The sequence below is a fragment of the Oncorhynchus gorbuscha genome, linkage group LG04 (genome assembly GCF_021184085.1).
Source record: "Oncorhynchus gorbuscha isolate QuinsamMale2020 ecotype Even-year linkage group LG04, OgorEven_v1.0, whole genome shotgun sequence".
NCBI classification, from domain to species: Eukaryota; Metazoa; Chordata; class Actinopteri; order Salmoniformes; family Salmonidae; genus Oncorhynchus; species Oncorhynchus gorbuscha.
The window spans coordinates 68,033,002-68,060,823 of record NC_060176.1 but is presented as its reverse complement, the minus strand read 5'-3'; the positions used below and the strand labels follow the sequence as shown (position 1 = coordinate 68,060,823).

Genomic DNA, 27,822 nt, shown 5'->3' with positions numbered 1-27,822 from the left:
GTGCTGCAGGAATAGAACATCTGCATTCTGAAAGCAATGTGCTGCAGGTATAGAACATCTGCATTCTGATAGCAATGTGCTGCAGGTATAGAACATCTGCATTCTGATAGCAATGTGCTGCAGGTATAGAACATCTGCATTCTGATAGCAATGTGCTGCAGGTATAGAACATCTGCATTCTGATAGCAATGTGCTGCAGGTATAGAACATCTGCATTCTGATAGCAATGTGCTGCAGGTATAGAACATCTGCATTCTGATAGCAATGTGCTGCAGGTATTGAACATCTGCATTCTGATAGCAATGTGTTACAGGTATAGAACATCTGCATTCTGATAGCAATGTGCTGCAGGTATAGAACATCTGCATTCTGATAGCAATGTGTTGCAGGTATAGAACATCTGCATTCTGATAGCAATGTGCTGCAGGTATAGAACATCTGCATTCTGATAGCAATGTGCTGCAGGTATAGAACATCTGCATTCTGATAGCAATCTGCTGCAGGTATAGAACATCTGCATTCTGATAGCAATGTGCTGCAGGTATAGAACATCTGCATTCTGATAGCAATGTGCATCTATTTCCCTCAAGTGTTGTTGTTGCACCCAACCTGCACACAGAAAATCTCTTTGGAGGATTTAAATGTATTTTCTCTTTCAAAGCGAAAGGTGCGTCCTCCTGCTTTGGTGTTATGTTATTGAAAGGAAATAATATATACTGCACTGCAATAGAAACCACAGATCAGTTCACAGTATAGTGCATCTTCGTTGTCTCCCAGTTCTTTTAGGGACGTTTTGCCAACGATTTGCAAGAGAGTGACAAACTATTCTCTTTCCTTTTTCCTTGCCCTATATAATACTTAACAATATTTTTGCCATGTTACTGCAAACATTTCTATGAATGTTAAAATAATAATTTTGTGTGTAAATGGTAACAAGAATAGGCCTATCATCGTAAAAGTAAAAACATGTATGTAATTTATGTAGAAATGCAACTACAATTAAAGATTTATTTCGCTAATTTAATCATGTAGTGTTTCTCATGTGGTATTTATTTTTACAAACTACCTGAAATGCTGTCATTGATCAGTGACATTTATATAAATATTGCCACCTAGCGGTATAAAGCAAGTACAGTAATTAAACCATATGCACAAAACAAGCAGCAGGCAAACTTGGTTGAATGGACATCAACAAGAAACCAGAAACTAATGACATCACTTGTCCGCTGGGATGAATCTAGAATTAATACACATCCCTCTCTCCAAGGATGTCTCAAGGAGAGCTGGGATATGTAAAAAAAAAAGAAGAGATATATATATATGTAATTTTACATTTGATTCGCAGATGCTCCTATTACATACATTTTCATATTTTTTTTGCACCAATTTATGCATTCGTATTAATACACACTTGTAGGTAACCCTAATTGCTAATCGCCGTCAATAATGGCTGATTCCTGGTTGCGACCCCACTCTCCGAGGGTGTCTCAGTGGGATATATAAAAAAAATCCAATTCACATATGTATAATGCACACTTGTACATGTGTGAAATAGGACCAATATAAGCACCAATTGACCAAAAACACAAAGACAAATGATCATCTTAGTGATCTGTCGTTATCCATACAGAGTAGACCCGGGATTCTTATCTAGACTGTTAATGCTCTGATCACTATCTGGTAGGTGGGCTGTTGACCAGATGACATCCCAGAGGTGGGAGGGTAATTCAGTCCAGAATATTTCTGATAGCCCTCATATGCAACCTGTGGGAACTCAGACAGTTCCACTGGCCTCTACCTTCTTCTCCACAGCAGCAGAGACACATTGCACATATCATCCAGTGGGGTACACATCACACACCCCATGGTACCTCAGCAACACTCTGACAGAGCCACACATTTGATCATTCTGCTACTTCTACCTCCGAAGGTCTCTGATCTCAATGAGTTTGAACATTCAGGACAAGGCGTTCAATGATAAATCCCTTACATGTCTTCTTGCGGATAATACGAGGTCAGTATTATCGTTTTCAGGGAGAGTTTGGGGTCTCTGCCTACCTATTATGTTGCTAAGCAGATGTGCTTCCCTTTCCCCAATATGTATTTTGTTCAGATGTTCAGTTTCCCTAAGGAGAAATGATACATGAGACATATAGGTTGTGAAGTCAAATCCATTCTAACTGTATATTAGAGCTAATTCATCTGTTGTAAAAGTGTTCAGACAGGAAAATATGAAAACAGTAACAGTATCTCACCGTGTGCATATCCAGGACTTTTGTTAAACAACAATCCTTGCTGTATTCTGAAGAATGTCATATTTCATTCAGTTCCCTTAGCTAAATATGCCTGTATGCTGCCACCCACCTCAATTACCATAATAATGTGTCACTGCAGGTCAGTCATTCTCTAAACGGAAAACATCAACATAAAGCGTACCTTCAGGTTGCGTTTTGCTGGAGAAATGGCAGTAGTTCCAAAAGCTACACATCCATCATATTAAATGACAGGCCTACTCCTTGTGCTCCTAAGCATGTTTTGCATATTTATCTGTTTTATTTTTAAGTTAATCCTCATGATTTTTCTGGAGCATTCCAGTTCTGTACCTTCTAAAAGACACTACAGTCCCAAGGGGTCTGAGAAGCCAGTCTGAGCCAGGTACACAGAACATAACCCGGCATGACAAATAGCAGCTCAAGGGCAATTCCATGATAACGGAATTACTCTCAGATACTCAAATTTTTTCACTTTAAAATGCATTCCAAACAAAAAACATTGATTTCAAAGTTTAACAAACCATAGAACTAACTCTATGCGCACAATCTACTTTCTACAGTCTTTCCAAAAAACAAATTTACAGGAAGAACTATGCAGATTCAAAGTTTGGCAACAGAATAAAAGTGAGGGAGATTTTACTGTAATTATGTTACCTACCTTTCCATCTCCACAGGTTTTCCAGTAAGTGTTTTTTTTTTGTAATTGTGTAAATTGTTAAGTGGTATTGTATGGTTTGTTAAACTTTGAAATCAATGGTTTCTGTTTGGCATACATTTTAGTCTCACTGTAATTTCGTTACCGTAGAATTGCCCTCAAGTAAATACAGTGGAAGGTGGAGGGGATTTACTGTACTTGTTTAGGAACTTACATACAGGGACTTATGTACATACATTGACTTACATGAACCCATTGTAAACTTTTTATAGAATCTTACAGATGCCATGGGCAATGTGGACTGCAGACATGTGGTGAAGTCTCTGTGCATAGTATTTTCTGTGGTTCAATGTGTGTAGGAAGGAGAGTGAAGAACACCTGATATTAATTCAAGCATCCAGAATGGTGCAGATGTTACAAGTAGGGCTGATATGATTCCCTATTAAACATATTGGTTCTTCGCCTGTATCTTTTATGTTCTGTGGCTCTGCCACAACAAAATGCACAGAAATATGGATGTTGTCTTTTTATCAAGGGGTTGACATGTTTTCATCACTAGAATGGTACAGTAATAAGACCAAGACTAGTAGAACAAAACAGTCTTCACCTGTCCTCGAAAAATGAGCAGTACTTTAGAAAGTGTAAGCCCTGCCTTCAGCATTTCTGCTTGGTCCTTTTCCAGTATCAGGGCCAGCCACCACTCTTTTCAAAGATGGAACAGCTTATTTAATGTGAAGATGTGTGTCCCCTTTAGATAGTCAAAAATAATAAGCAAGAATCATTCAGAACTAGTCTAATGCTCCTAAATATTTATTAGCATCACATCCTACTGGACAATAATTGGATTGTTTCCCCTTTTGTTTAATTCAATGCAAGATAAGCACTACATTGGTAAAGCAGATGGATTTGGTGCAGTCACATGTAAACCTTACTGAGGATGGTCATCACACGTCATAGAACTGAATGACAAAGGTTGTGTTCAGCAGACAAAAATTAAAGTAAACTTAAAAATAGAGTGAAACGGGTCAGTACTGTCCAATGAAAATGTTTGTTTTCAATTCTAACATTTTTGCTAGTTTGCCCTAATGAACCAGACCCACCACACTACACAGAGCTGACCAGACTCATTTGCCTCCCGCAGTGATAGCCAGCAGGCTGTTTGTCCTCTTCATAATGTTGGGTACAAAGAGCAGTCCTGAGGCTCTCTCAATGCTCTCGATGGGCACCAGGAAGCGCTCCAGAGGAATCTTGTTATCCACAGGTGTGTTGGGCATCACATACGAGCGCAGCTCCACCTCTCCCCTCTGCTTCTCCAGGATCACCACCTTGAAGAAATGGGTGGGGACCGCCACATGGTTCCTCCCCATCACCTGGTACTTCACATACATTTTCCCATCTGGTTCCTGTCTATAAGCAGAGAGAAGGAACAGTTATGACTTCTGTATCATTCTCACCTTGGACCCCATTCACACAGATCATGATGCTTGCATAATGCCTGTTTGCAAAAGCAGATCACAGTGTGAATGGCGTTTAAGATGGCAACACTGAAAAATACCATTATGTTTGTTATGGAAGTCTGTTTCAAATGACACTCACCTGGGCAGATAAAGTGGTCCCGTGCACACAAACACATTCATGTAGTGCTTGGTAAGTGAACGGCAGTACTGCTCCAAGTTGTTCCATGCATTTTGATTTAAATTTGGGTTCTAGGGGAAGACGAGGTGAATAAAATAAACTTGATTTTCTTGAACAGCCATTCATTGATTCATGCACTTTGCTCTGGAAGTGTAGCTACATGGGATTCAGAAGCCTTTTTGACTCATCATTCGCGTTTTAAACCGCACACTTATATTGCCACCTTTACCACTCGCACACTGTGTAACACTTATTCATCTTCACATTGCCTAATATGCCATGTTTCCCCACAATACATGACTTGCCTGTGGTGAGACATTACTGAGATAGAACGTGTCATCCATTGCCTTTTGATTCCATTTGTGATTGGCAGCTGCTGCCAAATGCCCCCTGTCAAATCCACTGCCTCTGTAGTCTGCATTGGTAGCCCTGTGGTATACGTGCACCGTATCATCCTCTTTAAAGTCGCAAAATTTCCTATCTGAAGGTCCTGTCAAGCCATCAGGACTGAGTTGCTCTATAACCCATGCAGCAGTCCTGTTTCTGGGATCATAAGATGTCACGTAGGACTCCCTCGTCTTGATATTGGCGAGAGATGGGAAGCCGTACTTCATTGCAGCTGTTGATCGGGACCCTACCATTTGACCGCCTCCTTGGTACGTGGTAAGGTCGGTTGCTGCGTCCACACTTGGAATAGGAATAACGGGTACTCGATTGAGTAATCCATGGCTCGGATTTATGCATCTATTCGTCGAATCTCCATTCAGAGACGCACCAATGGTCGCTCCCACAGTCAAGGACACGCCGGAGATAAACCACTTAGAACAGATAACACGATACATTTTATGCACCGGAATAATTACCACAAACTATTACCAAGTCTTTACCGATTTTACAACAATCAGCTACATAAAAAGTTAATTTCATATCACACATTTCCACATGCTCGTTTCTTTTTCAATATTCGCTGTTATGGAATGGGCGCATGGATATGACGATTTCAGTAGCTTCGTCTTAAAGGTACAATACAGAATTTAGTAGGCTCTAGTACAGCGTAAACTACCGTGCCTTCAGAAAGTATTTATACCCCTTGATTTATTCCACATTTTGTTGTTACAGCCTGAACTCAAAATTGATTAAAAATATTTGTTTTCCTCACCCATCTACACACAATACCCCTTAATGACAAAGTGAAAATGTTTATACATTTTAGCAAATTTATTGAAAATTAAACATCATATTTGCATAAGTATTCAGACCCCTGAGTCAATACTACACCTTTGGCGGTGATTACAGCTTTAAGTCATCTTGGGTATGTTTGTATCAGCTTAGCACTGGATTTGGGGATCTTATCCCATTCTTCCTTGCAGATGTTCTCAAGATCTGTTAAATTAGATGGGGAGTGGCGGTAAACAGCAATCTTCAAATCTTTCCACAGATTTTCTACATCATGTCCAAACAATTAAATTGGCCACAAGTGGACTCCAATCAAGTTGTAGTGATGTCTCAAGGTTGATCAAAGGGAATTCGATACACTTTAACTCAATTTGGAGCGTCATAGAAATGGGGTGTGAATACTTATGTAAATTAGATATTTCTGTATTTATTTTCAATGCATTTGGAAACATTTCTAAAAACATGTTTTCACTTTGTCATTGTGGGGTATTGTGTGTATACATGCATGAGAAAACAATTACATGTTATCAATTTTGAATTCAGGCTGTAACACAACAAAATGTGGAATAAGTCAAGGGGTATGAATACTTTCGGAAAGCACTGTACAATTGTATGGCTCTGACTATACCAGCAACATGTGACCAACGCATTCAGTTTGACAAAATACATTGGTGGTGGTAGATCATCTTTAATTAATCAATTCAATCGTTATAACATTTCTGCCTGTTGTCTTTTGTGGCCTTAATACAACAAAATATTAATGAAAAAAGCTAACTTAAAAAACAAAGTTCCAAATAATATTGAGTATAAGAGCAAAGCAGATCAACCTCTGTTTAAAATCATTTGTATTTCACGTTTTTGTTTTTCATCCGAAACTGAGGTTAATGACCCTCTATATTTTTACATTGTCGTATTTCTACGTTATTCTTAATGACAGAGGCCAGCCTTATGACCTTGATCTCAGGTGCATCATGACCCCTTCTGTAGTCCCACATATGTACTCAGGGGAGAGCAGCTGGGTGGGTTTGTTGTAGATAAGGTAGCAGTTGAGATGTTTCGCCTCTTGCCACGCTGCCTCTATAACATTAACCCTGTCTCTGTCCAGATGCTCCTGGCATGTCCTAGTCAGCTTGTAGACCTCCTCCACAGTCCCTCCAAACACTGCTCCGGCATAGTAGAAGTCCCCCTCATTCAGGGGCACAAAGGATAATGAGGCAGGTCTGCATTCGTAGGGGAACTTGTCCCGGCTCTCATAGTAGTAAGATAGGTGAACTGCAGCTACAAGCTGGCTGAGCGCCTCAGCTCCCCAGCGCTGGTGAAACTTCATGTCCACATCCAGACAAAACAGGAAGTGGGCCTCTTTTCGAATCCTTTCTTGAATTTAATTGGAATTATTTTGGGTAACAGATATATACAACAAAATGTACAATGTGGACCCAGAGGATATCACTTGAAAGTATTCATTAATACGGTAATGGTAAATGGTAAAAACAATAATACATATAATGATTAAAAGGCAAGACAAAATGACAACCAACCATAAATACATTCATTTGTATTGACATCCTAAAAAGTGTCACTATTCACTGCACGTCTCCCTAACCTTAAAAATCAACCATATTAATTTCACATTAAAACAATCTATTAATTGAACATCATACCAATCCTTCAAAATAAATACACCTGACCAGCAGTAGGGGGGCACAAGAGGCAGTGGAGTGGTTTCTCTTACTTAGACAATCTTGTCCAAATGAAAACCTTTGCCTGCTTTTTAAAGCTATTTTGACTTTTTCTTTACTTGGATCTCCAAGGGGAAGCTATTCCATAGACAAATGCTGTATAGAAAAACATGCTCCTCGCGGTACTGTTTACTCTTGGGAGTTTACAAGACATGACACCAGGTCTGGTATTGAATCTGTGTTGGTTATATACCATATCAATGTGGTTTTTCATATAACCTGAGGCAAGATTTAAGATGTAAAAAATATAATGTTTAAATTGGTCCACACTGGACTCCAAAAGCAACAAGGCCACCTCCCAGAACTCCTGTACCCCTATGTGGGTCCTAGGGGGGGACATTCAGCATATACCTGACAACATTATTTTGCATGACATGCATTTCTCCTTTTCAGCTTATTTATAGCCCACTATACCAAGTAGAGCAGGCATAAACAAAATGACACTGAATCAAGGTTGAGATAAGCAGTTTCTTAACTTTAATGTTAAAATATCTAGTGTTACAATACTTCAATTTGTTTGCCATTTTAGGAAGAATTTTAGCAGAAATCAGGTCTCCGGAAAGGGATTGATCTGAGGACACACCATGATAAGTTCCACTTGTTTTAGATTCAATCTCTTTGCCTGCACAGTTTACCTTTATCTTGTCAGCCCTAAGCAATATACGTTTTGTTCCAAACAATATCTATTAAGTTTTTCCCAAATGTGTGACAATTTGTTGCCAGTCAACCAATTCCTTACTCAGGGTCTCCTCTATGTAAAATGTATCCTTCCCTGATACTAAACTCAGCAAAAAAATAAATGTCCCTTTTTCAGGACCCTGTCATTCAAAGATAATTCATAAAAATCCAAATAACTTCACAGATCTTCATTGTAAAGGGTTTAAACACTGTTTCCCATGCTTGTTCAATGAACCATAAACAATTAATGAACATGCACCTGTGGAACGGTCATTAAGACACCAACAGCTTACAGACGGTAGGCAATTAAGGTCACAGTTATGAAAACTTAGGACACTAAAGAGGCCTTTCTACTGACTCTGAAAAACACACAAAAAAAGATGCCCAGGGTCCCTGCTCATCTGCGTGAACGTGCCATAGGCATGCTGCAAGGAGGCATGAGGACTGCAGATGTGGCCAGGGCAATACATTACAAGGTCCATACTGTGAGACGCCTAAGACAGCACTACAGAGAGACAGGACGGACAGCTGATCATCCTCACAGTGGCAGACCACATGTAACAACACTTGCACAGGATCGGTACATCCGAACATCACACCTGCGGGACAGGTAAAGGATAGCAACAACAACTGCCCGAGTTACACCAGGAATGCACAATCCCTCCATCGGTGCTCAGACTGTCCACAATAGGCTGAGAGAGGCTGGACTGAGGGCTTGTAGGCCTGTTGTAAGGCAGGTCCTCACCAGACATCACCTGTAACTGACTGGCTTTTACTTTTGATTTTGACCCCACCTTTGTTCATTGACACATTCCATTTCTGTTAGTCACATGTCTGTGGAACTTGTTCAGTTTATGTCTCAGTTGTTGAATCTTATGTTCATACAAATATTTACACATGTTCAGTTTGCTGAAAATTAATACAGTTGACAGTGAGAGGACATTGCTTTTTTTGTTGAGTTTAAGTATGGTTGAATCATCAGCATAAAGCAGGAGTTTGCTCTTTACTGTATCTGGCATATCATTAACGTATATAAGAACTACAATTTCTTATATAAAGAAAAAAATGGAATCTATGCGGTACTCCACAGGGTTTTTCTTTGGCCTCTGACAGAACATCACCAACATGACATACTTGCAATAAACACAAGTGAGACAGAGAGCTGGTTTCAAGCGCAGAGCGCAACAGGTGTTTAGTGAAAGGGACCATAGGAGGAGGCAGGTAGCTGGGTCCAGGGGCAGGCAGAAGGTCTTTAACGGTAGGTCCAAAAATGGCAACAGTACAGGCAGGGAAGACGCAGATGTTACAATACTTGTGTTTTGTTGATCAGATAAGACCTAAACCAATTCCCTGCTACATCATTTAGACCCATGCATTTCAGTTTCATCAGTAGAATATCATGGTCCACAGTGTCAAAAGCTTTCTGCAAGTCTAACATGACCATACCTGTGTAGTTCCCCTTCTCACCATACTGCTTAATGTGGTCAAAAAGGTGGATAAGGCAAGAATCAGTAGAATGAGCTGTTCCAAAGCCAGATTGTAGTTCATAAAGAAGTTTGTGCTCGAGAAGGTATCCCTCAAGTTGATTAAAAACTCATCTCATCTGGATAAGGTGACTTTGTTTTACTGCTCTTCTTGTGGAGCGGAACCAACCGAGCTGTTTTGAGATCATTGGGAAATGTACCACTTCTTATATGGTGTTCTTGATGAATTCCATCCTCCTGCCAGTGTGTAAACCTGGGTACCAGGATCAGGGTAAGGGACATCCCAGAGGCCATGGGTATGGCTGGAACCCCCTGGGTTCGGTCACTGAATATATAATAGTGGACTCTGAACCCAAACAAATAGTTATGCTCTGCCGTCACCAAAAATGTCCCAAGGAAGCGAATGTACCTGCCAATCACATCAAATAAAATGTCAATTCAGTTCAAATAATAACAGGTATTATAATTCAGAAAAACATTGAAAACAACTCAAATTTGGTTTAATTCATTCATATTTATTTACTTTCCAACAGCAAAAATCGTAGTTGCTATAGTGACGTTTTTGATACATGTTGTCAATGATGTCTAAATTGAAGGTGCACTCCCAGATGATGGGTGCCAACCACGACATCGCTGTCAGAACGTCTGCTCTTCAGTTCTGCAGTGTCTGAGGAAGTCAGATACAGAGAATCATTATCATAGAAAATACTATCTTCTACTTTTGGCATATTGCTTTTCTTTTTCTATTAGATTTCAGCAATTCATAATTTTACGTTTGCAAACACAGTGAATTAACTGTTACCTTGGATTCATACATTTGTGCTGTATGTAGACACGTCTAAAAACAACATGGAAATTAGGTTTTACCTTACTGAAATTACATTGAATGACTCACCTGTCAGGAGAGGTGACCTCTACTTTTATTTGTCTCCATGTTTCTTTGACATCCATTTTCTTTCCTTGCCCAATGATCGATTGATCCCTGACTCTGAAATGTCAATAATAGGCATAGTGCTTGAATATTAAACATATCATTTAGTGGAAGAGAAAGTCAAGAAGGGAACTGGACACCCAGAGTTAATAGCATGTGCTTGACGTTGACTGAAATACTGTAGGTGCCGGTACTAATTTTGGGTACTGCTACTGTTTATATTTAGGTGCAGGAGCTCCACAATACTTTCGAGCTAATATTCTATAAGAGGTCACAAACACAAAATAGAAAAAAATCACAAACACAAAATAGAAGATTTTGCATACCATATTTTCTGACTCCGGTGCTATTCTTCCATTGAGGATTTGTAGTGTCTCAATCTTATTTTGTTCTTTACAACTTTCATCCAACAAATCATTGGCTGCTAAAATCCAGAGCTGGGATCTTGTTAATTTTGGATATGGGCTCTCACATTTCATATGCACAGTTTCAAAACAGAATTTCCTGACACATATCCAGATATGATATCCCTTGCATACCAGGTTTATGATGCTCAGGATAAGGATACATAGCAAATCATAATACTGTAGTATCAATGTCATGGTTTCATATCATAATACTGTAGTATCAATGTCATGGTTTCATATCATAATACTGTAGTATCAATGTCATTGTTTCATATCATAATACTGTAGTATCAATGTCATGGTTTCATATCATAATACTGTAGTATCAATGTCATGGTTTCATATCATAATACTGTAGTATCAATGTCATGGTTTCATATCATAATACTGTAGTATCAATGTCATGGTTTCATATCATAATACTGTAGTATCAATGTCATGGTTTCATATCATAATACTGTAGTATCAATGTCATGGTTTCATATCATAATACTGTAGTATCAATGTCATGGTTTCATATCATAATACTGTAGTATCAATGTCATGGTTTCATATCATAATACTGTAGTATCAATGTCATGGTTTCATATCATAATACTGTAGTATCAATGTCATGGTTTCATATCATAATACTGTAGTATCAATGTCATGGTTTCATATCATAATACTGTAGTATCAATGTCATGGTTTCATATCATAATATCTGTAGTATCAATGTCATGGTTTCATATCATAATACTGTAGTATCAATGTCATGGTTTCATATCATAATACTGTAGTATCAATGTCATGGTTTCATATCATAATACTGTAGTATCAATGTCATGGTTTCATATCATAATACTGTAGTATCAATGTCATGGTTTCATATCATAATACTGTAGTATCAATGTCATGGTTTCATATCATAATACTGTAGTATCAATGTTTCATATCATGGTATTGTCATGGTTTCATATCATAATACTGTAGTATCAATGTCATGGTTTCATATCATAATACTGTAGTATCAATGTCATGGTTTCATATCATAATACTGTAGTATCAATGTCATGGTTTCATATCATAATACTGTAGTATCAATGTCATGGTTTCATATCATAATACTGTAGTATCAATGTCAGTTTATCAATGTATCAATGTCATGGTTTCATATCATAATACTGTAGTATCAATGTCATGGTTTCATATCATAATACTGTAGTATCAATGTCATGGTTTCATATCATAATACTGTAGTATCAATGTCATGGTTTCATATCATAATACTGTAGTATCAATGTCATGGTTTCATATCATAATACTGTAGTATCAATGTCATGGTTTCATATCATAATACTGTGTATCAAGTATCATAATACTGTAGTATCAATGTCATGGTTTCATATCATAATACTGTAGTATCAATGTCATGGTTTCATATCATAATACTGTAGTATCAATGTCATGGCTTCATATCACAATATTGTAGTATCAATGTCATGGTTTCATATTGTGTGACCTAAATCAATCACCTAATTGTAGCTCTAGCATTGTACATGTTTTGTTAGAGACATACGTGATAATGCTCGTTTGGGACCTCAACGTGTAATGTAATAACATGTAAAAATAAATATCTAAAGCTAGGTTCCAGAAATGTGTTCCTCCAGAAGTATTATATTCACCTATTAGAGAGAGTGTGTGTGTGTGTGTGTGTGTGTGTGTGTGTGTGTGTGTGTGTGTGTGTGTGTGTGTGTGTGTGTGTGTGTGTGTGTGTGTGTGTGTGTGTGTGTGTGTGTGTGTGTGTGTGTGTGTGTGTGTGTGTGTGTTTGTTGGGTAAAACCTTGGATTGAATTCTTCAACTTTCAGACCTTCAGGCTTTATTCCTGCAATGGCATCAGGAACATCATCTAACAGTCACATTCTCAGGAATTTTTAGAATAATAAAAAGCTCATCATGGGTCATTTTCTTCAGAATGATAACGTTTACTTGGAACAAAAATAACAATTTCTACAAAAAAAATATTCATACATAGATTTGTTTGATTTGGATTGGTTATACTCTCTCTCTTTGCTTCATGATTTCCATGCAACAATTGATTCTCCACCACAAGCTACTGAAACATCAACTCTGGTAAAAAAACAAACACACAAAAAAGGTTTACTTTTTCTCCACTTTTCAGTTCAATGATTGTTCCAGGAAACAAATAAACTATGCAGCAAAGTAAGGAAATGTGAATTTGAGAGTAAGATAAACTTGGCATTAGTAGACCTCAGCAGTGATTACAGCCATCTCTGTTCAGAAAGCAAGTTGGGTAAGTGCAGTATATCAGTGAGAACAAACTTAGATGTACGACAATACAATTCGCTCTAAACTTTTCTAAGATAGTGATTTTGTTTTTTTGGTATAAGTTCTTTCAGTACTGGCATTCATAGAGAGGAACTCTCTCTGTCTCATCGTGGCGAAGGCTGGAGCCCTCAAACACTCTCCCAGAATGCAACAGTACAGTTAGACTGAGCTAAGCACTGCGAATGGCGGATCCCAAAAATGTAGCCAGGTGTATTCCAGCTGTCCCGGGTGTAGCTCAGCAAGCAGTGACTTGTCTAAGCAGGGCGTTGGCTAGAAGGCAACTCAGCATGGCAACCAGGCTGAGGTAGGAAGCAGAGGCACCGCTGCAGCCCCTCTCTCCCTCACAGAGCAGCTGCTCACACAGCAGGCCCTTGTACTCTGGCAGACACAGACACTTCTGGTTCTGGAAGCAGGTGCCTCCATTCTGGCACAGCAGCATGTCGTCGTCGCAGACGTTGGCTATGAGGGGAGACAGGGAAGAGATGGAGAGTAAGGAGGGAGCAAACTAAGTGGCCCGCTGAATGCCTCAAGGATACAGGATACTCTGGTTCTGGCAACAATTACTGTACATTAACAAGACACCTGTTCTGACCTTACCTGTACAGTTCAAATTTTCTCTTGAATTAGTGATTATACAGTAAAGTTTGCTAGATTGTTACACAACCTTGCAAAGGACTCATGGCGCTCACATGGTGCTCACACACACACACACACACACACACACACACACACACACACACACACACACACACACACACACACACACACACACACACACACACACACACACACACACACACACACACACACACACACACACACTCCTTACGGGAGCAGCCTTGTCTCCAGCTGTATCCAGGCAGGCAGTCCTCGCACTTCGTCCCAGTGGAGCCATCCCTACACTGGCAGTACCCTGTCTCGTTGCAGCGGGCGTGGAAGGACCCCAGCTGGTTACAGTTACACTCTGCACAAAGGGATTAACAAGACATTGCTGTTTTAGTGGGTAGAAATACAGCACAGCACATCTACATAAGCCAAGTGCTCATCAATCTAGTTGAAACAGCAGTGTCACTAGCCCCGGTCACATAGACCTACATCAACATAAACATGTCAGTGGTATTACACTGCCCATTCTATGCACGTTTAATCATTTTACATGAAGGAACATTGTGTTTTACTCCCTGACACATCTCTCAGCCTGAGGAAACTTTGAGAGCCTGAGGCATTGCTTTACCATTTCTCTGTAATATTACTTTAGTACATGTATTATTACTTTAGTACCAGGTAGGACAGGGTCGTCTTCATTCGCAACCAAACAGAAGGAAATGGACTGAAACGGGGGAATTTGTCAAGTAAGAAAAGTGCCTGATTTTGATTCCATTGCCAAATGTAGAATGTCCAATAGATCACAACAGTACTAACAGTATTGCTGTTGTGTATGATAGATCCTCCAGTAGGTGTCAGTGTGCCATTGTGTCATTCTTGCTCGGCACTCTGCATTACTTTGTGTAGTGATACTGTATTTATGTAGTAAAATGTTAATCAAGGGTTTATAAAGGGGCTGAAAAGTGTATACTTTCATAGACTATTTATTATGAGTGTATATATATAAATCAGTAATAAATCATTCAACCTCATTGGTTGAATTTGTGTAATTGTAATTTTCTTGGTTTACAAATCATTTGTTTATAAATACACCTGAATGTTGCATGCTGTTTAAAATTGTCGACAGTTACATTAAATTTAGACACTGGCTGTATTCTTTAGTTACAGTCATTTTTTCATCTTACCTATGATAAATGGGGAGTCGAATAGGATGCATGGCAATGGGCTCCACCAATTTTAATATAGATGTGAAAAGAGCATTTAAAGTATACTTAAACAACGTAACAGTTAACAACTTTAGACAGGGTACCTTCATGTATTGTTACATATGCTGCTTTACAAACATTGTATGCTGATTAATTTAGAGCCAGCAGGTGTAATTGTAATTCCTAATATTTTAGGCTACTATGGTATGAATCGCAATGTTTTCAACCTTTTCTGAATAAATGATTAGCTGGCTATAATGATTCTATTTAGCTGTTATAGGCTCAAAGGATCATGCTTTAATACTCTTGACCTGCAAGGGGTCATACAGGAGACATCACAGATTTGCAGGTGATTAGTAGTGATTGAAGGTAATACACAATGATACATCTGTCTTGTTTTGCCTTTATCAAACATTTTCCACTGTGCATATCATTGTGTAATGTACATTAAGGAACTGATGAGAGGTCCTGACCTATACAAATGTTGTCATCGTCCAGCTCGGCAGAGATATTCCGGAAGTATCCCAGTCGACAGTGCTGACAGTTCTGCCCCCTAGTGTTGTGTTTGCAGCTGACACAAGTCACGATGTTGATAAAGTCAATATAACTGCAGCGGTTCGAGTGGCCATAGCACTCACAGTCTGACAAGGGGAAAGAGCGGAGTAGGGTTAGTGGAGGAGGAGGAGGAGGAGGAATGGTCCTATTCAAACAATTCAAACTCAGAGGTAGCACTCAAAGTTATTCACTCTACACTCTTAGAAAAATGTTTCCAAATGGGTTCTTCAGCTGTCCCCATAGGAGAACCCTTTTTGGTTCCATGTAGAACCCTTTTGGGTTCCATGTAGAACCCACTGTGGAAAGGGTTCTATATGCAACCCAAAAGGGTTCTACCTGGAACTAAAAAAAGGTTATTCAAAGGGTTCACCTATGGGGACAGCCGAAGAACCCTTCAAGGTTCTAGGTAGCAAATGTATTTCTAAGTGTACAACTTAACTGTTTCACTCATTATACAAAAGCCAAATGGATAAGACATAGCAGGATCCATAGGCCTGAATTATGCTGAGTTCAGAAACCACTTCCTGACTTTGTGGCCCCATGGGAAATCCATTGACCTCAATTAGTCAAAATCTGCATTATTTAACCAGCTAACGATCCGGCCTCAATACTGTACATTGATTTACAGAGGTGTAACGTAATTAATGGTAGTGCAAATACACCAAATAAGTTGTTTCAATTTTGTTTGCATTACAGTCTTGATCAATTGATTGTCATAATGGAGCTTATTATGCATTAGCAGTTTGTTCCATTATACTACAAGAAGCTAAATAATACTACAAGGAGATTTAGATTATGGTTTAGTTGTTTAATCAGGCATCATGTTACATCTCTATGTTTAGATGGGATTCATTATTGACACATTATTTTGAAGATGCTGCTGGTGCAATATGAAGACCTGCTGTGCCACAGAGTAGAGCAGTGGGACGGGGACGGGGACGGGGACGGGGGCAAGAACAGCTTATCAAATATGAATGGACCAATTACCCTACAAGAATGGCCACTGTCTCACAAATGAATCCACAGTTCAAACAGACATCCACACTAATCACATTACGCAATCAGTGGAAACAGACGCTATAGGTTGTGAGATTTCATTAAGTTCACAATAAAAAGGAACGACAGTATTACTAAAATGGAACGGAAATGAGTCGCTTACCTTATGAAACAAACAGAACACCAAAATGCAACAAAGAAACAACAAAAGATGAATGAATGAAGGAAAATAATTGGCAAACTTTGGCCATTTTTCCACAGTTTTCTTGTCCAAACAGATCTAATGCGGGAAATGATTTCTTACCTTGAAATTGGACGTATGCAATCTTAGACTGGCTGTATTTGGACCCACCAGGAATCAACAGTTTGACAACCGCTTGAGAAATAAAGCATATATTTAACTGAGTTATAGCTAATACTAACATGCCCATGTGAACACGCCTCTACTACGTAGTCGCTGAAATATAATGACCACTAAAATCAAAATGTCTGCCAAACACAAGAGGTTACGACCTGCTAATAGTGAGTCACTGTCAGACATCTCACAGGATTCACAGACAAAGACAGCATACAATCCATAAATAGTTATCAACCATGTAAATCTACCCATTAACACAAAGCATTGTGCATTACATCGTTCAGTAATTAACAAAGCATAGCTATTTACTGCTCTACCAGAACAACATCTCATTCCCAAACAGACAATCCACCTCACCAGCAGTAAGAGGCCTTACTAGGGATGTGTATATTAGGGAACGCAATGGGAAAAAACGTGTAACGGGACGGTGATAGTAATCACCGTCCAAAGTTAGTTTTCAATACTGGTTCATCTACAGCTGATGAGTGGAGTCTAAGTGGTGACAGAATCACCCACACAATATTATGTGGCCCATTCTGTAACATGTCAACAACAAAAATACATTAGGTTTCACACACACACACACACACACACACACACACACACACACACACACACACACACACACACACACACACACACACACACACACACACACACACACACACACACACACACACACACACACACACACACACACACACACACACACACACACACACACTACTCCTAATGCATGTTAGCAGCCTGGTGCTTTGAGTCAATAGCCTCATGAAACCATGGATCAGGTATCTTACTGGGACATAGGCTCAGCCCAAAAAATGTCTCAATGCTTTTCTACTCCTATTTTGTTCATCAATTATCTATTTGCACTCTGACCCCCCAGTGGGGATGTTTTCCTATAGCAACCAGGTGACTAACACGTCAACTTCAACCCCGTTGCTGAGTCACCGTGAGTGGGTTCAGGGAATTCAAAATGGATGGTTACCGACACCTCTACAAACTGACATGCTAATGATAGCAGAATTAGCATACAGTACAAACACTACTAGACTACTGTTGATCAATATACCTTTTGTTGTCTCTTTCTTTTTCACCTTCCCTTTGCTTTCCCATTTGGCTTCAGTTTTGGGGGTAACTATGTACACCAGAGAGATTGTGAGAGATCAGAATAAATAGCAACTTCAAACTGTTTACTCATTCTTTATTAGTGTTGAATGAAACTTTAGGTATTATCCCCCCAACTATTTGAGGAAGCCATTAAGGCAACACCCTGTATGAAGGTCGTAACACCTTACTGACACGACTGCATATTAGCAGCATATAGACTGCATACACAACTGCATATTAGAGTACCATTTTGTTAATTCTAAATGTGGTTCCTTCCATATTTGCAGTGTTACCATAGTTTACTGATGGAATATGCATAAACTTATAAATGGAATAAAAAAAATATATCACAATGTACCTGTTTCCTGTTTAACATTTTCTTCTTTATTTTCCCCTTTCTCACTATCCCGAGTATCAGGAGCTGGATCACCTGAGTCAGGAGCTGGATCACCTGAATCAGGAGCTGGATCACCTGAATCAGGAGCTGGATCACCTGAGTCAGGAGCTGGATCACCTGAATCAGGAGCTGGATCACCTGAATCAGGAGCTGGATCACCTGAATCAGGAGCTGGATCACCTGAGTCAGGAGCTGGATCACCTGAATCAGGAGCTGGATCACCTGAATCAGGAGCTGGATCACCTGAGTCAGGAGCTTGATCACTTGTGTCAGGAGATGGGGTTGCTGAAGATGAGTCTGGAGCTGTAGTAACTACATCAGGTGCCTGGATAGGATCATCAGATGTTAAGGTATCTGTGTCAGGGGATGGAACAGCTGCATCAACCAGTGCCGGGGAAAGAGGTTCAGGTGCTGAAGTAACGGTGTCGGGAGGTGGAGGAACTGCTCCTGGTATTGAAATAGCTCCAACAGATGTTGAGATAAGTCCATCAGATGCGGAAGTAGCCACGTCAGAGGTGAGTGTATCTCCATTAGATGCTGGAATAAATGTAGCAGATACTGAGGTATCAGCATCAGGTGCAGAGGTAAATCCATTTCTTAGTGGTGTTACTATATCAGTTACTGGAGTAACTGTGTCCGATGCCAGAAAGGGCACACCAGATGTCCAAGTGAATTCATCAGATGCTGAAGTAAGTTGTGGTAAATATGTCAGATGTTGGAGTCACTGTGTAAAATGTTGTAGTACTGGTGTCAGATGTTGTGGGACTGGTGTCAGATGCTGTGGGACTGGTGTCAGAAGTCACTGTGTAAGAAGTTGTCATTGTGCTGTCTAGTGTTTGAGTAAATCCATCTGATGTTGGAATGGTTGCATCAAATGTGACGTCAGTTGCTTCAGATGATTGAGTAACTGCAATTGTGTACAGAAAAATCACGAGTTGTCAAGATGGCATATTAACCACTATATCTATAATATATTGATGTTGGCTCGCTGGCATTGTCCAGTGACATTGCCAACTGTTCCCCCATTTCAGTCAGTATCAGTAGAAATGGAATACCCCATGCCCTGATATCATCACTTCCATTGCATCTGCCCTGTGGCCCAACCTCAGGCACAGTGTTCTGTGCCTCCATCCTGTTATGGTTTCATGTATGTATCTATCTCCACGGGCTCCATCATTTTGCCTGTTTTGGTCTCCCTTACCATGACCGGTCTTCTCTCGGCTTGTGAAATATTTAGCAGCTGTTCATTCAATTGTTATTCAGAAATAGATCAGAAATGCTTGAGCTTTGACCCCCAGCACAGTAATGCTGGCTCAACCTTGTGCTCCAGAAAGAGAGGATGTTACACAATGATAGCGTATTTCATGATTTATCGCCCCTGGCTGTTGATTGTGTCCAGTGGCAGCACTTTCCCTGTACGGTGTGAGGTATAGCACCGGCTGGGCGGGCAGCACACAATGCACCGGTGGATGCACACAATGCACCCACCGGTGGATGCACACAATGCACCCACCGGTGGATGCACACAATGCACCCACCGGTGGATATAATCAGACCCTTGCTAAGCAGGAGGAAGGTGCTAAGGGGGCAACAAACAGAATGGCCATTTGATTTAAAAGTAAAATGCCACAAAGCACTTTGGTGTCGTTTTTATTGCAGGTGATTAGAAACGTTCTGTTGCATTCTCTTTCCTATCAAACATTCCCAAGGGAATCAAAATAGCTACATTCATCTGTGTTCTAGAACTCCCTGGGATAAGATCAACATGCTGCCAGGTCCTGAGAAATAGTGAGCCTGCTGGGTATTTAATCTTCCAAACAAGAGAGTAGAAAACACCTGGCCAACTTCTCACCTTCAGTATTTACAAACTGTCACTGTCAAAATAGACAAAAAACAGCGTAGAATTATAGAGTTACCTTATCATCATTGGTCCTGTCAAAGTATGCATTCCATACTCTCCAAACTCCCCTATTCACTCCCACTGTCTCTTTATATCTGGGGGTTACAAATGTGGGCTCTGTACAGTGAGTAAAAAAACAAGCCTCTGTTCTAATACTCACCCAGCCTCTGAGGGACACGACTAAGTGTAAGCTAGTAGCTGACACAAGACAGGAACCCCTGAAGTGTAAATACCCTAGCACATGGAGATGTTAACAGAGCAGCATCATGGCCCACATACCGTATCGTGCCTTAAGGACTACTTTAGCCCAGTAATCATGTTTAATCTCTTTACCCCAGTGCAACCTACGGGGAGATTAAGGCACTCTATGGCCTCCAGCAGTCATGATCCACACTGAAAGAGGTTAATGGGTGTAAATAGGGGGTCTACAGGCTTCTTTGAGTTCTCTGACAAACAGTGAGGATTTCTGAATCTCTTGCCTGTCACTCTTACACATCTGTTTCAAGTGAGGCGTGTTTCGCTATCCTTATAGTCCCAAACATTTGTCAAATGTACTAAATGATAAGTCATAGAAAAATCTGTGACTATCAGTAGGTCCAAGTGGATGCATTGCACTAGTCAAACCAATATTCACACTTTTGGATCTATAAACAAATATCAAAAAGACATTTACAGAAAAAAGGTGTCAAAGCTAATGTAGTGTAAGGGTGCAAGGTCAGAGGTCAGGGATTCCTCCGGTGTATCTGGGTACTTACCTTTCGGCTACGCATTCACTGTGGTTGTGGGGGGTGTTACCTCCAGGGGTGGCGAGGTCACTGTGTTTAAGGATGGACTATCTGTCTGGTCGGGACTGGCAGAGACTGGCACAGTGGCTGGTATAGTGGAGGTTTGGTCAGTTGCCACAAGCAACACTTGAGGGAGTAATTGGAGAGCATTTACTGAGCCAGTAATGAGGTGTTAGGTTGAGAGGTTTATTGTGTATTCATAAGGCAGGTATTATTTCATTAACTTCAACAGCCACACACCAATGCTCTCCAGATGTTGTCTAACATCATATTACAACTGCAATCCTAGTGTTTGCCTAGTGAGACTAAAAGTATCCCGACTAAAATACTTTGAATTCATATACAGTTTGAGGTGATCATACTCTATACTACTACTACTACTACGAGACGTGTGTTCATCTCACTAGTTTCCCACCTGGTGTGTCAGCGAGGGAGTCCCTGAGCTGCGTGCTGGATGTGGGACCCACCACAGCTGTCACTGTGTCAGTGATGCTGCTGGTGTCTATTTGGCACAGAAGATGATGGGGGTCATACAGTGTCTCGTAAGTGTCTGACATTTTGAAGTATTCTAACAATGAACGCTATGCTTCTAACTAAAGGTACATTGGCTGAGAGACAGAAATACAAGCACACACACAAATTAATGAACGCACATATAAAACACACACGTACATGCATGCAAACATGCCTACACACAATATTGGTTTCTTTGCGCTTGGCCTATAACCAAATCATGTTTTTATTATCCCCTATGTCCAATTTTTCAAATCATACTAATATTATGCGTCAACGTCAACATGGTTCAGGTATAGCACTAAGCGTGGAGTCTCCCTGTAGTGTAGTGAGACGTGGCAGAGAGGAGCGACTCACCCTCCTCCTGTAGATGGGTGCATTGGGATTCAGTGGGGCGCACTTGGAACAGTGGGAGCATTCCTGCTGTCTGGCATGCTGATGTTTTATTAACGCAGAATCCCTCCCCAGTGGTTGATCATTAGCACATGGCCAAAAGGACACACTCTCAATTCAATCTTTACTTAAAAAGAGGCCCAATTATCAGCCGGGAAGAGTTAATACACACTGGGCACCAAGGCACAAGCGCATATCATTAAGGAAATGTTTGTGCATGTACTTTGGGACAACTGCTGGAGCATATCTTAATAGCATCCATGTGGGGAATTCAATTCTGTTCCGCTTTCTTATGATCTGTATTTACATATCTGAATACTACTGTAAAGTTAGTTGTTGGAAGGATTGGACCAAGGTGCAGCATGGAAGGCGTTCATCCTATTTATTCATGTGAACCAGCAGCAAAACAAATAAAGAGTAACAAAACAAACGTGCAGCTTTGTAGGGCTTAAAAGCAACAATACAAAATCAAGATCCCACAAACAACAGGTGGGAAAAGGCTGCCTAAATATGATCCCCAATCAGAGACAACGATAGACAGCTGCCTCTGATTGGGAACCATACCAGGCCAACATAGAAAATAAAAAACTAGACTACCCACCCTAGTCACACCCTGACCTAACTAAAATAGAGAAATAAAAGGTTCTCTAAGGTCAGGGCGGCAAGGTAGCCTAGTGGTTAGAGCGTTGGACTAGTAACCGAAAGGTTGCAAATTCAAATCCCCGAGCTGACAAGGTACAAATCTGTCGTTCTGCCCCTGAACAGGCAGTTAACCCACTGTTCCTAGGCCGTCATTGAAATTAAGAATTTGTTCTTAACTGACTTGCCTAGTTAAATAAAGGTAAAATAAAAGTGTGTGACAACTACGTGCCAAGAACAACATTATGGCTTCGTTAGGGTGGGGTATTATTGACAAATGGCCGTGCTGAAATCATATGTCTGCTGGAGGTGAATTTACCTGTGGTAAACTATCTGGGCTACATGGGACTCACACGTATGTGGAGCAGAGCTAGGTACTGAGGCAAGTCACAATTCATATGTACTGCAGCTGTGGGGTAACACTTACTATCTGCCTCAATGGACAACCAGTTTAGAGAATAATGTTACCAGAGAAGATCTGTTCTCTGAATGACATCCCTAGATCATATATTACTCTCAGCCTCTTGATGGTGGAGTTACACTGACGTATCTGTGTGTGTGTGGGTGTGTGCTTGAAGGAGATTTAAATTAACACCACTACAATGTGCCATTGGTTGAATTTGTCATCGGTCATCCATAAATGCAATGAATTTCACCTTGTACATACAGTGCATTCGGAAAGTATTCAGACCCCTTGACATTTACCAGCCTTATTCTAAAAGTGAGAAAAACAATTCCTCTGCAATCTACACACAGTACCCAATAATGACGAAGTGGAAACAGGGTTTTAGAAATGTTTGCATATTAATTAAAAATTAAAAACAGAAATAGCTTATTTACATAAGTATTCAGACCCTTTGCTATAAGACTCGAAATTGAGCTCAGGTGCATCCTGTGTCCATTGAGCTGGCCACCTGGCCAAACTGAGCAATCAGAGGAGAAGGGCCTTGGTCAGGGAGGTGACCAAGAACCCGATGGTCACTCTGACAGATTTCTAGAGTTCCTCTGTGGAGATGGGAGAATCTTCCAGAAGGACAACAATCTCCGCAGCACTCCACCATTCAGGCATTTATGGTAGAGTAGCCAGATGGAAGCCACTCCTCAGTAAAATGCAAATGATAGAACTGCTTGGAGTTTGCCAAAAGGCATCTAAAGACTCTCAGAACATGAGAAACAAGATTCTCTGGTCTCATGAAACAGTATTGAACTCTTTGGCTTGAATGCCAAGTGTCACGTCTGGAGCCTGGCACCATCCCTACAGTGAAGCATGGTAGTGCCAGCGTCATGCAGTGGGGATGTTTTTCAGCGGCAGGGACTGGGAGACTAGTCAGGATCGAGGGAAAGATTAACAGAGCAAAGTACAGAGAGATCCTTGATGAAAACCTGCTCAAGAGCACTCAGGACCTCAGACTGGGGAGAAGGATCACCTTCCAACTGGACAAAGACCCTAAGCACACAGCCAAGACAATGCAGGAGTGGCTTCGGGACAAGTCTCAATGTCCTTGAGTGTCCCAGCCAGAGCCCAGACTTGAACCCGATCAATCATCTCTGGAGAGACCTGATAATAGCTGTGCAGAAAGCAACCCTCCCCATCCAACCTGACAGAGCTTGAGAGGATCTGCAGAGAAGAATGGTAGAAACTCCCCAAATACATGTGTGACAAGCTTGGAGACAAGGAGACTCAATGCTGTAATCGCTGCCAAATGTGCTTCAACAAAGTACTGAGTAAATGGTCTGAATACTTATGTAAATGTTATATTATCGTTTTTTAATTTTTAATAAATTAGTAAACATTTCTAAAAACCTGTTTTTGCTTTGTCATTATGGGGTATTCTGTGTAGTTTTAGAATAAGGCTGTAACGTAACAAAATGTGGGAAAAGTCAAGGGGTCTGAATACTTTCCAAAAGGCACTGTATTGTATAGTAAATCCTATCACAACCGTCTTGTGATTGTTTTATAGTATTAATATCTAAAAAGATTGTCCTTGGTGGGGAATGTATTGTACAGTATGCACTATTTGTGGTGAGAATGGAGGGATATAAATATTCATCACTCATCCCTCCATCATTCCAACCTTTCTCCCTCCCGGAGACAGGGAAAGATTCTGTCATCGTGAGGAATCTCACCTTGGAGAACAACGCCGCTGTGATACAGGGATCATGTGTGGAATTAATATGATATATAATGATACAGCCATCCTCTGTTATACCCAATCTTTAATCACCTTTAATCCTATGGTTGGGACTGACTACACACCTGGAATTGATAGGAACCCCACCAAGATCTCTATTCACAAAGCGTCTCAGAGCAGGACTGCTGATCTAGGATCAGGACCTCCACTGTTCATAATCTTATTCATTATTTCTTAAAAGTCTAAGCCGTTGGGGGTGGTCATACTATGGATCATTCAGCTATTTGACTAAAATTTTAGGGCCCCTTTAGGTATAAAATATATATATTGAATTTGGCCTTTACTATTATACCCCAGAGAAACGCTTTGAATAAAACATTCATAATAGTCAAAAAATAAATAATAAGAAACAAGGTTTTGAAGTGTTTGTCTTATATCTAGGAGATCTAGGAAGACATCTCAGGAAATATATTTACACTACCGTTCAACAGTTTGGAGCCACTTAGAAATGTCCTTGTTTTTAAAATAACATCAAATTCATCAGAAATACCGTGTAGACATTGTTAATGTTGTAAATAACTATTGTAGCTGGAAATGGCAGATTCTTTATGGAATACCTACGTAGACATGCAGAGGCCCATTATCAGCAACCATCACTCCTGTGTTCCAATGGCACGTTGTGATAGCTAATCCAAGTTTATCATTTTCAAAGTCTCAACGTCAACAGTGAATAGGCGACTCTGGGGTGCTGGCCTTCGAGGCAGAGTTGCAAAGAAAAAGCCATATCTCAGACTGGCCAATAAAAAGAAAAGATTAAGATTGGCAAAAGAACACAGACACTGGACAGAGGAACTCTGCCTAGAAGGCCAGCATCCCGGAGTCGCCCCTTCACTGTTGACGTTGAGACTGGTGTTTTACGGGTACTATTTAATGAAGCTGCCAGTTGAGGACTTGTGAGGCGTCTGTTTCTCAAACTAGACACTCTGAATGTACTTATCCTTTTGCTCAGTTGTGCCTACCACTCCTCTTTCTATTGTGGTTAGTGCCAGTTTGCGCTGTTCTGTGAAGGGAGAAGTACACAGCGTTGTACAAGATCTTCAGTTTCTTGGCAATTTCTCACATGGAATAGTCTTCATGTCTCAGAACAAGTATAGACTGACAAGTGTCAGAAGAAAGTTCTTTGTTTCTGGCCATTTTGAGCTTGTAATCGAACCCAGAAATGCCGATGCTCCAGAGATACTCAACTAGTCTAAAGAAGGCCAGTTTTATTGCTTCTTTAATCAGTACAACAGTTTTCAGCTGTGCTAACATAATTGTAAAAGGGTTTTCTATTCAATTAGCCTTTTAAAATGATACACTTGGATTAGCTCACACAACGTGGCATTGGAACACATGAGTGATGGTTGCTGATAATGGGCCTCTGTACCCCTATGCAGATATTCCATGAAAAAAAATGCAGTTTCCAGCTACAATAGTCATTTACAACATGAACAATGTCTACACCGCATTTCTGATCAATTTGATGTTATTTTAAAGGACAAATTATTATTTTTCTTTCAAAAACAAGGACATTTCTAAGTGATATACACACATACATACTGTATATTTTTTTACACATATTTAAACCCTTTTTTGGGTAGGCACAAAACTACTTCTATCACGTTTCAGGTAAGACCCAGGTAAGACCCAAGTGCAGACTGTGTTGAAGAAACAATGTTTATTACAACAACAGGGGCAGGGAAACGACAGGTCAAGGCAGGCAGGGGTCGATAATCCAGAGTAGGGGCAAAGGCACCAGACGGCAGGAAGGCTCAGGGGCAGGCAGAGAGGTCAGGCAGGCTGGCTCAGAGTTAGGACAGGCAATGGTCAAAACCATAAGGGCGAGAAGAGAGACTAGGGAAAAGTATAAATACCCAGGGAATAAGTGGGGAAGATGGGCCACACCTGGAGGGGGGTGGAGACAAGCACACGGACAGGTGAAACAGATCAGGACGTGACACCTTCATCCTTTAAAACTGATTCCGGTTACCTTCAGACGACTCCCGTGACACTTGTGGAAAACGGATACCCACATCGTGAGAGCCTCCCCTTTCCATAGAATGGTCATAATAGTTTGTAGGTGAAACCATTCGGACGCTACATACGTTTTCATGAGAAGGTCGGATTTTCGGGATGTCACAGGGAATGACAAAACACCTCTAGCTCTGCCACCATTCACCGCAGATGCGGAAGTGAGATTTTGGCGGATGCAGGTCTCTCTAGTTCAAACTGACAGATTTTAACGGGGACTTTTTTTATTATGTTACTTACACGCAATTGACTCTAGATTTTATAATACAATTAATCCAAACTGTTCATAGATCAGCCCTCCAAGTCAAGAAAACGCTGCCTTTGTACTTTAACAAACAAGTGAGAATTGTCTAATGAACAAGCATGTCGAATTAATTTGGAGAAAAAATGATGACTGCCAAGCATCTTAGGTGGATGTAGAGTAGAATCTACTCTCATGCCATTAATTTTGAGCAAATTCATAATCGTCTACTGGGTACAGATGTAGTCTTTTAATTTGATCACTATTTTGTTGCTGATAATTTTCCTGCACAGCAGGAAATGCAAACTTGTAGTCTATTTATCAACCTCTACAAAATATGTCCATTATAATCCACATAATAATCCACATTTCCTGTTGTTGCAGGATACGTTTTCTGCTTTAGCAAACTGGCTCAAACCATATGAAATCTCCCTCTGATCCTTTAACTTATTGTGTACATAATGTTGCTGCTACTGTCTCTTATGACTGAAAATAACTTCTGGACATCAGAAAAGCGATTACTCACCGCGGACTGGAAGAATCGTTTTCCTTTAACGAGTCTGACGAGAAGGATATCTTGCTTTCACCCAGATCCACGCCTTTTGCGTGAAACTG

The 27,822-nt window shown here is 40.3% G+C and overlaps 2 protein-coding genes and 1 pseudogene across 2 annotated transcripts in view; all 3 read right to left on the bottom strand.

Moving 5' to 3' along the window:
* Positions 1 to 3,717: 3,717 nt before the first annotated feature.
* On the bottom strand, positions 3,718 to 5,571 carry endog (endonuclease G). The gene is made up of 3 exons (XM_046345426.1): positions 4,869 to 5,571; positions 4,525 to 4,634; positions 3,718 to 4,335 (listed from the first exon to the last, which is right to left on the bottom strand). Exons 1-3 carry the CDS (start codon positions 5,403 to 5,405, stop codon positions 4,053 to 4,055), a joined length of 930 nt encoding a protein of 309 aa, XP_046201382.1. The 5' UTR covers positions 5,406 to 5,571; the 3' UTR covers positions 3,718 to 4,052.
* Positions 5,572 to 6,620: 1,049 nt separating this feature from the next.
* LOC124033042 lies at positions 6,621 to 10,591 on the bottom strand (annotated as a pseudogene).
* Positions 10,592 to 12,874: 2,283 nt separating this feature from the next.
* The window catches only part of LOC124034577 (netrin-G2-like), a 70,387-nt gene continuing 55,439 nt past the window's right edge, over positions 12,875 to 27,822 (bottom strand). The window contains exons 6-8 of the mRNA XM_046347955.1: positions 15,592 to 15,759; positions 14,137 to 14,271; positions 12,875 to 13,766 (exon numbers count right to left, since the gene is read on the bottom strand). Coding sequence (XP_046203911.1) covers positions 13,543 to 13,766; positions 14,137 to 14,271; positions 15,592 to 15,759 — 527 coding nt within the window. The 3' untranslated portion in view covers positions 12,875 to 13,542. The remainder of the gene's footprint in view (positions 13,767 to 14,136; positions 14,272 to 15,591; positions 15,760 to 27,822) is intronic.